The sequence below is a fragment of the Trichosurus vulpecula genome, chromosome 8, assembly GCF_011100635.1.
Source record: "Trichosurus vulpecula isolate mTriVul1 chromosome 8, mTriVul1.pri, whole genome shotgun sequence".
NCBI lineage: Eukaryota > Metazoa > Chordata > Mammalia > Diprotodontia > Phalangeridae > Trichosurus > Trichosurus vulpecula.
The window spans coordinates 77,223,731-77,236,351 of NC_050580.1; the positions used below are offsets into that span (position 1 = coordinate 77,223,731).

Sequence of the window (12,621 nt, forward strand, 5' to 3'; positions counted from 1 at the left end):
GAAGGTTACGAGACGTGGCTGCGGGGAGCGCTCGCTGTACCGGGGAGGAGCGCTCGCTTGCCCCCCGCCCCCGAGGCCGCCGCTCCCGCTCCGGCTCCCGGGCCAGCCTGGCCGCCGACTGCCACCGCAATCCCGGCTACTAAATCAGCGCGGGGAGGCGGCCCCTTCGCCCCCCTCCCAAGTGTCCCCCCCCTCCCAATTCTCTTTCCTGCCATTGGCCGATCCCTCCCTCCCGCCCCCCGCTCCCCACCCCCCGGCTCTCCAGCCATTGGCTGCCTGTCTCCGCCAGCCTTTACATAAGCCTGGGCGCGCTCGAGTGGAGTTGTATAAAGCAGAGCGGCGTCGGGGCGAGAGGGTTGAGACGAGCCCAGGGCCGGGACAGGGAGCTGGAAGGAGGCGAGCGCCCGCCCTGTCTCCGCGACCCGTCGCCCCCAGACGGTGCGGGGGGCGGAGGGGGCAGTGAGGATGGCACCCGGAACGGATGGCCCTGTAAGTAGCCCTTTGTCCCTTGTACCTCTCTTCCCCCCACCCCCCGCACACCTTCAGATGGAGAAAGTTTCTCCCATCCCTCCACCTTTCCCGCCCCCCCCCCCCACCCAATTCCCCCAAGCTGGGCAGCAGGGATAGCAGCTGGAGTGAGCGAAGGGGGAAGAAGGAGGAGGAGGCAGCGGCTTCTCTTTCAACTTGAGAAGGGGCGCGGGGTTCTCGAACCCTTATCTCTTGGCTAGAGACAAGCCATGCAGGGGGGATGTGGGAGCGGAAACCATTGGAGAACGGGGGAGCTATGGAATGGGGGAGAGGAAAAAGAGAGGAGATGTGATGCGACTGGGAAGGATTAGGAGGGAAAGTGAGGGGGGATTGTTGGAGGTCAGATATTTGGGGAGGGGGTGCTGGCCCTGGGAGAGAGTGGAGGTGATGGGAGGGGAGCAGGTGAAGAGGACTGAGCTGGTGGAGTCGGGAAGTGACTGATTAGGGCGGTCTCAATCCCCCTGCTTTGGAAGCTCTTGTGCCTGACCAGGATGTCTGTGCCTCCAGTCATTGGCATACCCCGGAGGGGCTGGAGCTCTCCCTTGGGAAGAAAAGCTCCCTTAGGCATGGAGCTGTGTGATGTACAGCTGCTGAGCCCCAGCTCCACATAGTATTACTGCTTGAGCTCCCACAGCCAGCCTCTTCTGCTTGGACTGAGGTGTGGTCTAGCATTGAGCCTGCCTCTGACAAGCTAGATTGCTGGCTTACTAGAGGAAACTAAGTTGCCTTTCCTGGGGAGGGGAGGGGGTGGGGAACAAGGAAGCCTGGATTTTGGGGGCATGCCCAGCAATGCAGAGGACTCCCTGGGTTATGTATGAGTTGAAGAGTCCTGTAAGAGTCCTATTTCTGCAGAGCAGAACTCAGGAATCCTAAGTCATCTCCCCCTGGATGGGATCCTACCAGCACTGGTCAGGAGCTCCTGTCAGACTTTGCAGGGGGGTGTGGGGATGCAGAAGAGATTCAGGTATGGCAGGTGTAAACGGCCATGCAACTTGAACTAATAGAGGTCCTGATATTTTGGTGCCCCTGGTATCTGGCCCCCTGGGCGGCACTGCGAGGCAACCCAACTCTTAAGCAAGGAAGGAACTAGAAGCTTGAGGGTAGACATGGGGATAGGCGTGTTCTTGAGTCCTAACTGAGGTTTCTTTTGGGCCAAGCTGCAGGACTTCCAGAACTGGAGCCAGGCCCAAAGGAAAAAGGAAAGACAAGGGACTAGGAACTTGGCAGAACATTGTCTGGAAAAAAGAAGAGACATCATTGCGAGACCTGGTGCTGGATGCCATGATGGGTTGGGACCAGGGATGGTAAATCCTTAATTAAACCTGATATAAAGAACAACATTACCATATAAACCAATCTTTGGAGAAGATTGAGGGCTGGGACCATCCAGTCATTTCCAACATGGCTCTCCAGGGAGAGTTAATCTCTTTTCTTAGTAAAGGAAATCTTTTTTTTTAAACAACAGGTTCTAAAATGAGTTTACCAAGGCAGTAGAGAGGAAATAGGGACATCACCCCTAATATGTTCCCAATTTCATTACCACCAGTTGAAAAACAGGAACTTTGGGGGAAGGTTCACACTTGTATAGAAGAAGGGTTGCCTGTTCTGAAATTTTACCTGAAACTCAACCACAACCTGCTTTTGAATGTATCATGTTGTCTTTGCCCTTATCTGTGGACGTTGGTGGTTATCATCTGTTCCTAGTAAGGCTCTTTCAGTCTGGAGACTGAGTGAGTACGCCCTCTATACTCCCAGAAAACTAACTCCATCATCCTCATACCTGCAATTGACGCCTTCCTGGTCTGTTTCCCAGGACCATCACACACCTGGGAATTTGTGCAGCTAAATACCTGCTTGATTCAGCCTCTCTTAGTGTCTACATCTAGGTTGTACCTGATGTTTATTTTTTTTTTTGGTACTGTGATGTTCAGTTATGAAGTTCAGGGAGACTACTCCTGGGGAATACCTTTAAAGAGATAATGTGGTATAATAAAAAGAACAATGGACTTAGAGTCAGAAATCCTGGAAATAAATCCTGGCCATGTTCCTTCTACCCTATCTAAAGCTTATAAGCTGGTGACCTTGGGCAGATCCCTTGACCTCATTGACCCCATTAAGGAAATGATAAAATAGGGGAAACAGTATCTTTACTACCTTGTTCAAATGATATGCTATATGTTAAGTTCTTTGTAAAATAACAATATCTACAATTTATATAACCCTTTATTGTTATTAACTATACGGTCTGACTGCCTTTGTATTTTTGGGGTAAGAGTCCCAATATTATTTTTCTTTCCACTAACTTTTCAGGAGACAAGCCATCAAGTCTAAAAAAAATATACCTATGTTGAGGCAGCATGTCATAAAGGAGAGAGCCTTGGATCTAGAGTCCAATGGGATTTTGAATCCTGGCTTCAAAACTCACTAGTATCGTGGCCATGGCCAGCCTCTCTGGCATGTAGCAGGTGTTTAAATACTTTTTGATTGATTGAAGATCCATTTCCTTATCTGGAAAATGGGGGTGAGCCCATTTATACTACCTACCCTTAAAGAATTGTTGTGAGGAAAGTGCTTTGTAAATCATCTAAACATGAAATAAATGCAGGTTATTGTTGGTGATGGCAGAGCAGCTCGCCGAGATTCTGTGTGGGCCAGGCAACTTGAGGTAGCTCAGAGGCCTCAAGGACAACCGGCTTCTTGGATTTCTTTCCTTACCCAGCAAAGGTAAGGTTGACTTAGGATTTCTCCATTCTTCCTCTTATTCATTGTACTCACAAGGGGCCACATGTACCCTGAATCTTGCTAAATTATGCTCTAGTGTATGATTAGACCAATGTGGGGAGTGCCCCCCACAATGCTGCAAAAGATGCTGAGCTGTATTGACTCAGCTCTGCCCCCTTGCTGTGATCATTCCTTTGTGCTCAATGGGGCTCTAGCCTTTTTTTCCTTTTTTAACTAGTCAAGAGCAGGAGACACATCTTCCTACAGCATTCCAAACATAACCAGTACTCAGTAAAGATGAACAGACAAGAAGTTTGGTGATGTTTTTGTTTAGTTGCAGAAGGGAGCACTTCCCACCCACCCCACCCCACACACAATGCTTTGATTATGTAAATTGGATGAGGAGGAGGTACTATTCCCATAACTCATACAGAAAATCCTATTCGTGCCTGCTATATGTTTTTCATAGGGTCATAGATTTCAAACTGGAAGGGGCCATAGGGTTTTTCTAACTCAGTCCCCTCTTTTTAGAGATGGGGATACTGTGGCCCCAAAAGGGCAAGTGACTGGTCCAAGGTCATACAGGTAAGTAGTAAATGGCAGAACCAGTAGTCAGACTCATGTCTTCTGATCCCTGGTCTTGCACCTCTCTCATTGTATCTTTCCCCTCTGCTCCTGTTTTGTTTTCTTTTTTCCCCATCTCCCAAATTGTCTTAATCTATTTTCCAGAAAAGCCTTTGGTGGACAATGTGTCCTTTTCTCCCCCAAACTATATAGTACCTTACCCTTTCCTTAATATTGGTCTGTGTGAGATCAGTCTAAGAGGATTCTTCCTGACCCTTGACCAAAGAGGTCTGCTGGAATAGGAAGGAACTCACTGAGAGATGTCTTGTGGGTTCCACAGGACAATGTCAAAGGCAGAAGGCAGAATGTTAATGGGAGTCCCCTAGAGCTGTAATCCCTTTAAAGATGGGGGTAGGGCAATACACTGCTGGAAGCTTTACTGCTACCTTGTTAGTTTAACCCATTCCTTACCACTACTATGCTTAATGTTAGTGACCTAATGTTTCCTGTTTCCATTTTGCAACTTGGGCCATCCAATCTAAGCTGTGGTGAGCTAGGGGGAAAATTCTTTGTGGCATATGGAAGCTCCTGGGATCAGTGTGTATGACTGTGAACCATGCAACAGACTGTTGGTTCTTCTTTGTTTGGTCATTCAATAAATAAGGAAACATAGAATGGGAGATAATGTCTGTCCTCCAAGAGCTTATAGTCTTTTGGTGAAATAAGACAAGTTCTTAGAAGATTATAGTACAAGATGGAATAAGAAAGAGCAGTGAGATGACATTTTAGGGGAGGAAGAGATTCCTGACTGAGAGGGTCAGGGATGAGCTACCTAGCACAGATGCCCTTGAAGAATGGGTAAGAATGAAACAGACAGGACAATCCATGTAAAAGGGACAGTGTGAGCAAAGCTGAAGAATTAGGAAATCACAGAGCATGTTAGGGAAATATACATTTATAATCCAGTTTCAGTGAAAGGAAAGAGTAGAATTAGAGAATGTTAGCACTGGGTGGGTGGGGGGAAATTTAGAGGTCATTTATTCCAATCTCATTTTATGCATGGGGAAACTGAAAGATCATAGAGGTCAAGTGGCTAATCCAAGGTCACACAGCTAGAAAGGTTGACCATAGAGGGCTTTGAATGCCAGATGAAGGAATCTGAAGTGTATTCAGTAGGGAGACCCTAAAAATTTTGGAGCAGAGGGGAGATAGGGTCAGAGCTGTGCTTTGTGGATTGGAAGAAGAATAATTTTTCAGAACTTGAAGGATAATTACAATAGTCCTTTCAAGATATAACTAGAGCCTTGACTTAAAATGTGGCAGTAAGAATGGAAAGGAGGAGAAAGAGGCATGAGCCACTGCAGAGGCAATCTTACAAAATGCAGATTTTCTGTGGATTGCCCTAAGGTCCAATGCCAAGACTGAGGACAGTCTCCTTCCTTCTTACCTCTACTGGGAGGGGAACAGGGACTCTCTAATCTCAGAATTTGAAATGAGCAGCTCATGTTTTGCCTTTAAGTCCTCGATGTTATGAAGATGGGAGCTAGGGTTTCTTGGCATACCTGAAGGTTGCCAGTGCAGACTCTTAGCCTTCTTGGCAGACTCAGAGGTAAGAAAGAAGGGCCAGGGTTATCCTCTACTTTAATTCAAAGTGGGGCTTACGGAGCATGTAACTAGGGTTATTCCCAGGCGCTCTAACCATAATGACACTATAAAGAATCTGAGCTTGCATTCACAAAATCTTGACCCAAGAGATAAGTGATGACTTGAGGATGTATAGTCTCGGAGAATATAATTCTGGTACTGGGATTCTGAGGAAATTGTGGAGTGGACTGGTTATATGTTCACCAAACCTGATGTTTCGTGAGGGACCATTCCTTTTGCTTTCTCCTCAGATGGTGTTACCTCAAAGCAATGCCCACTCTTTGTTGACTCACTTGTGTTTTCCTCTTGGTGAGCCACTTAACCTCTTTGCCTCAGTTTCCTCAAATGTAAAGTGGAAGTAATACACACCAGGGTTGTTGTGAGGATCAAATGAGATAATATTTCTAAAGCTCTTAGTAGAGTGCCTGGCACATAGTAGGCACTTAATAAATGCTTCCTTCCTTCCTTCCTAACAGGTGAAGCCAGAAGTGTAAGAATGTGGGTAGTGCCCTCTACTTGCAGCTATACTTTAGAATTCATATGGAAACTGAGCTGTACCTAGGTTGAGCCAAATGGGGGTTTGCCCCAGGGTGCTGATTGTACTTGTGTTTCTTCTGAGCTAGAAACAACTGAGGTTAGCAAGGGTTAATAGTTAAAACTGGTAGCTATTAGATAGTGAGCTTCCTCCCTCACCCTCTGCAGTTATGCTCCAGATGATGTCCTTGCCTTCCCTATCCCTCCCCAAGGAAGCCTCCCTGGCAGGTTGGGATTTCAGGATTGCTGTACCCCTTCTTCAGCAGCTAGGTGGCGCACTTGATTGAGCATTGGGCTTGGAACTGGGAATACTGATCTTCGTGAGTTCAAATCTGGCCTCAGACACTTGCTGTGTGACGCTGGGCAAGTCACTTAACCCTGTTTGCCTCAGTTTCCTAACCTGTAAGATGAGCTGGAGAAGGAAATGGCAAACCACTCCAGTGGTTTGTCAAGAACACCCCAAATAGGGTCATGAAGAGTTGGACACAATTGAAAATGACTCAACCACATCCCTCTCTCCAACTGAATTTTGTCTTTTAAAAATAGATTTGATTAAGTGTTTTGTGCTGCGTGCTCTAAGCACAAAAACTAGAAGTTATGGCTTTATGTGAAAGGGGCATTCACCAGGACCTCTTAATCTCTTAGCCATGCTCACCCTTAGGATTTTCATTTCTGAGTATAGCCTTCCTTTGGAAGTTAAATTTTATAGATATAACTCAGGTTGTGATGGACGACACTGAACTACTGATTCTTAGGGAAGGATCTTTCTGTTGGAAAAAGCCTTCCTAAGGGCAGAATGATTTAGGAGTACTGACACCATCTGGGCATTGTATGTCTCCTGCATGCTGTAGATATGGGTTTACATGTCCAGCCCGTGGCCTTCTCATTACATGGAGAGCCTTATTGGTTGCCTCATAAGTTGTATAGGGGATATAAGCCCAGATACATTTTTCCTATGGAGATGGTATGATACTGATCATTTACTACTCTTGAGGTCATAAACACTGGTCCATACATAAAGTGAGAAGCCTATGTATAGATGGAGGCTGTATCAAGTATAACTTTTTTTTAAGTGGGAGGTGAAATAAATTGGAAATAGAAGAGTAAATCATGAAAAGATGTGGGCTAGAGTCATGATCTGTGGTCTAACTAAGATGGGGGTGGCGAGGGGAAAGATGGTATTGTGTGCCATTGGATCGTGTAAGACAGTTTCCCACCAAGCATTCTCTGGCTCTGGAGTAAATTTTCCCATCATGGTCTACAGAAGGACATCCAAATGGTTTCACTAATAGGAGTCTGGAGAATTCTATTCCTGTCTCTGCCACTGACTCATTGTATATAATCTTAGGCAAGTCATTTTCCCCCATCAGGCTCCTGTTTCTTTGTATAGTGTGTCTACTCTCTGCTTTGCTTGGGTGTGGGTGCCTACATGCTGATGGTCAAAGAATAAGTACAGTCGGTGTTTTTAATAAGAAAAGCCAAAAGATTTGTCCTTCAGAAACCCTAAGCAAACACCTTTTTTTTTAATGTAAGGGATTTTTCCTTGAAAGAAATCATGTTGACTTCATAAGAAGTAAAGCATTTCATTCTTGGAGATATTCCAGTTCCTTGGCCCTGCATGTTGGTTCCAACCCAGGAAATCTGATCAACATCCGGAGGAGAAAGTGATAGCTACACAGATGACAAATGACTGGATCTGTCCCCTCTGAGAAAAGGAGATGACAACTCCTCCTTCATCCTTTTCCTCCTCAGTCATCTCTATAAGAGAGACGGTCCTGCATGGAACTTCGATGAAGAATGGGGAAGGGTGTTATTAATTAGTAAAAACCTTGTTTACTGAACAGGCATATTCTTAAAGATCTCTTTCGAGGGACGTTTTGACATATTACTTTAATTAGCCACAGAATAATCCTAAGTGTAGAGAGTGTAAAATGACCCTTCCTGTTGTTTCCAGTTACTGTTATCTTTGTTTGCTCTCGACAAGCATAGTGACAAGGTCACAGGAATCTGTGAAAGAGCTCAGGCGGTGCAGCCCATCGGCGGTAGGTGGGACTGCAAGAGAATTATAATGGTGATTTACCATTACACGAATATACTCCATCTACCCCACTGGCTTTATCATAGTAAGTGTATGTTTTCAGCTTCATTCTTTCCTCTGAATCCCAGCTCTTTATTGCTGACAGTCTGGACCCATCCATTGGGATGTCCTGCCCATGCTTCAGACCCAACGTGTTCCCAAACTGACTTCTTGCCCTTCCCAACCTATCCCTTCTCCCAGCTTCCCTACTTATATTGATTCCACCACCATCATCCTCCCTATCACCAAAGTTCAGAACCTCAGGGTCATCTTTTTCTTCACTCTCCCATATATACAAACCCCAACATATATCATTTGCCAGCTCCAGTCAATTCTATCTCCACAATCCCTTGCATCTATCCCTTCCACTTTATATACCTGTAGACAAGAGGTTCTAGCTCCCTGTTTCCCATGTCTCCCAGTCTTCTCATAGCTGCCAAAATCTTCCTAATATAAAAATCTGAGCTACCTTGGCCCTTCCCTGATTTAAAAAAAAACCTTTAGTAGCTCCCCATATTCTACAGGATAAAATAAATTTCTCAGCCTGGCATTCAAGGTCTGTTGTGATCTGACTTCACACTACCTTCCTGGCCTGATTTTTACAGTATTCTTCATGTTTGGTATATTCTAGCCAAATGGAGCTACCAGCTATTCTTGGAGCTTGTCCTATCTTTGTCTCCCTATCTGCTATTACACAGGCCATTCCCCCTGATTAGAATACACTCCCCCCCCATTTCTTACTGATAAATTCCTTCTTTTTCTTTATAGTCTGACTTAGGTGTTATTTCCTTTATGAAACTTTCCCTGATTTCTACCAGTTCTCCCAGTCAAAAGTGGTCTTTCATTCCTCAAATTTTCTTAATAAAAATGTCTTTGTTTTGGACTGATCATTGACTGTTATTACATTCTAACTTAGATGTACCTAATTGTTTGCAAATTAGATATACCTTGGAGGCAACTGGGTTGCTTGGAGGATAAGAGTGTTGGACCTAGAGTCAAGAAGACCTGAGTTCAAACCTAGCCTACTAGCTGTGTGACCCTGGGCAAGTCACTTAAACTTGTTTGCCTGAGCTCCCTCATCTGTAAAATGAGCTGGAGAAGGAAATGGTGAACCACTCCAATATCTTTCCCAAGAAAAACCCAAATGGGGTCACAAAGAGTCAAACATGACTGAACAACAACATGATGAAAAATGCTATCCACCTCCAGAGAGAAAACTGAACTCTGAGTGCAGATTGAAGCATGCCTTTTTGCATCCCCAAAATAAACAAATAATTGAATAAGGCAGAGATAACAGTAAAGGAGGTACAAATTCTGCCTTTGATCAGTAGAGAAGAACTAGATGCTGCTGTCATATTTCCTCTCTCTCAGGCTGTTGATAGGGCTGTAGGGCAATAGCTCAACTGCTTCCAAATTCAATTCTCTTCCAATGAGTTTCTCAGAAGCTGTACCACCTATTGCTCCAGCCAATCATCAAAGCAAAGCCCGTCTTCCAATCAGTAGGCTCCCAGGCTAGCAGTCGAAGCCTCTCCTGTTGGTTTCTTTATACTCTTTTCTTTCACAGTTGGATTTTCCCCAGACTCTCAATGCCTGAAATCAGAACTTCCTGATGGCCAGTGAACTCACCTTTCCCTTATGATGTAAGAAATCTGCCTTTTTGTCATGTACAAACCCAACAATCCTGATTTAGTGTTCCCATAGACTCCAAACAATTCTTTGATTTGCCCTTTTTTCAGTTAACCTCTCAAACTCTAAAAACAGTCACATGCAAATGAGCCAAGGGACCATAATGCCCTGCAGCTTCAGTTATTTCAATAGATCCTCCCAGTACATTCATCTGAGTGTCAGTTTTCTTGCCAACCTTTCTTAACAGTCTGTGCCACTTCTTCACATTTTATTTGAGAAAATGTTTCTTTATACATGGATTTTATCAGTTTTTCATGCACAAAAGTTCTTTTTCTGCCCCTTTCAGCAACCAAACTGTTCACATATGAAAATATATAAATATCTTATACTTAACAACATGTGTGATTTTAGGCAAGTCACTTACACCTTCTGGGCCCTAGTTTCCCCATATAAATTTATCCTAGATTATATAAGTATTGGGATCAGAATTTGAACCCAGGTTTCTGGCTCTAAGTTCTTTCTACTCTATCACATAATCTACTCCTTCCTAAATAAGCCTATACCATGGAATCAGGGTGACAATAGTTAAATTTCTGTCTTTGTATCCACAGAATCACAGAATTTTCAAGCACGAAGAGACCTTAGTAAGCCAGCCAGTCCAACCTATCCATGGTTGGAATTATTATCATAACACACCTGTCAAATAGGCGTCTAACCTCTACCTAAAAACTCCCAAGGAAAGGGAACTCATCACCTCTGAGTCAGCCCATTCCACTCTTGGCCCCAATCGTTAGGAGGCTTTTCTTAACATCCATATTTGCCTCTTTGCAACTTCCACACATTGCTCCCAATTCTGTCTTGTAGGGCCAAATGAACAAGCATTAATCCCTCTTCCATATGGCAACCCTTTTAAAAACTTGAAGATAGTGCTCTTACCCTTCATGAGTTTTCTCCTGGTAAAACATCTCCACTTCCTCCAACCAATGCTTACATGATCTGGATAAAGGGCTTTCACCACCCTGGTCACCTTCTTCTGGGTGCTTTCTTGTTTTTAAATATCTTCCTTAAGCTGTGGTACACAGAACTCCAGACGGGATCTGACCGGGGCCAAGGACAAAGGGACTATTAACTCTTTGTTACTGGAAGCCAAGCCCCATGATACATTAGCCTTTTTGGCTCCTGTATAATACACTTGACTCATAATGAGTGTGCAGTCCAGCACTGAGCATAGCGGCTTGTGCATAGTAGACACTTAATGAAGTTTGTTTAATTGAATTTTAGATCAAGACCTTAAAGATCTAGGCCAAATTTTGTATGTGAAGAAACTGAAATTGACACTTGCCCAAGATTCCGTAGTAACTCAGCTTGGGTTAGAGCCCCATGCTTTTGACCTTGATCCCACTTCAGTGCTCTTTCAGGTATCCCACACAGACTTCAGGAAGTCATTTATTTGTTCACTAAATTTTATTAAACATCTATTGTATGCAAAGCACTAGATGACAGATCTGGTGTGTGATATGGTTACAAAGATGAATAAGATCTATCCCTTGCCCTCAGGGGGCTTAAAGTTTATCAGTGCATCCAGATTAGAATATAAGTGCATAAGAAAATTACAAATAACACATAATGAATCCAAATGAAGAGGTCTCTTCAGTCTGAGGCGATCAAGGAAAGCTTCATGTAGGACATAGCATTTGAGCACAGCTGGGGTTGGGTCGACTACTTCTACTTTTACCTTTCTCATTTGGCAAGCAGGTGAGCAACAAATATTTATTAAATGCTTATTATGTTCCAGACACTGTGCTAGGGATACAGATATAGGCAAAAAGAAATAGCATCCCTGCCCTCAAGGAGCTTATATTCTTATAGTGGATGGCGACATATAAAAGGGAGCTGAAAAGGAGGAAGGGAGTAGTGGCAAAATCCAATGTCAGAAGTAGAGACAGAGCTGGTAGGGAATGAAGGATGTTTGCTTGGGTCCCTCCCTAAAATGGAGGCCCTGAAAAAAACTCACCAATGGGAGAAGGGATATTCTCTCCCACCAATGAGAGAAGTCGAGGGATATTCCAGGATTAGAAGGCCTTAAGTGTGAAGGAAAGTTCTGTTATGAATAGGTGATTGAAACGTCTGTACTACACTCTTCATTTGGCATAAACCTGGTGGCAGGGGCAGGGACAATGAGAGATCAGTTCATTTTCTCTTGAATCCATGGTAGTTTCAGGGAAGTGGTGAGAGACTTGAGATTCACCTCTTTGATAAGTAAAAACAGTCTCTGAGCTCCCTTGACAGCTGTATTAAACCAAAGGGTTTCTAAGCCAAGATATAACTTAAATAACATCCCTAAACATCTTCCTGCTCAGGCTTTTGGTGGAAGTGGCTTCTGATGCCCTCTGGGAATGTGGTGGTGTGGTCTACTGTAAATGGACGGTATGGAGGCACAATTCACAAACCTTCGAAACTGCTCTCCCTAAAGTTATACACCATTTTGTTAATGATTGTCTCCAAAGGTCTTTACTCAGTCCTCATCCTTCTCGGTGTATCTGATGCGTTGGACTTTGGTAACCAACCTCTCTTGCTGGATGCTCTGTTCTCTTTGGGGTTTTGTGACATCATCCTCTCCTGGTTCTCATCCTACCTGTTTGGCTGCTCCTTCTCCATCTCTATCTCCTTTATTGGTACATCATCCACATCATTCCCCTTAACAGGAGGTATTCCCCACTGTTCTGTCTTAAACCTTCTTTCCTTACAGTCTCTTTTGGTTACCTCATCAGCTCCCATGAGTTTCATTATCACCTTTCCGGCTATAGATTCTGCTCCAGTCTCTCCCCTGAGCTTCAGTCCCACATCACCACTTGCCTATTGGATATTTCAAACTGGATGTTCTAGAAATCTCTCAAACTTACCACATCCAAAACTGAGATCATTCT

The 12,621-nt window shown here is 44.4% G+C and overlaps 1 protein-coding gene across 2 annotated transcripts in view; it reads left to right on the forward strand.

Annotated features, from left to right (window-relative positions):
- Positions 1 to 324: 324 nt before the first annotated feature.
- The window catches only part of CRTAC1 (cartilage acidic protein 1), a 181,688-nt gene continuing 169,391 nt past the window's right edge, over positions 325 to 12,621 (forward strand). For both annotated transcript variants that reach the window (XM_036737084.1, XM_036737085.1), the window contains exon 1: positions 325 to 489. In XM_036737084.1, the coding sequence (XP_036592979.1) occupies positions 466 to 489 (24 nt within the window). In that variant the 5' untranslated portion in view covers positions 325 to 465. The remainder of the gene's footprint in view (positions 490 to 12,621) is intronic.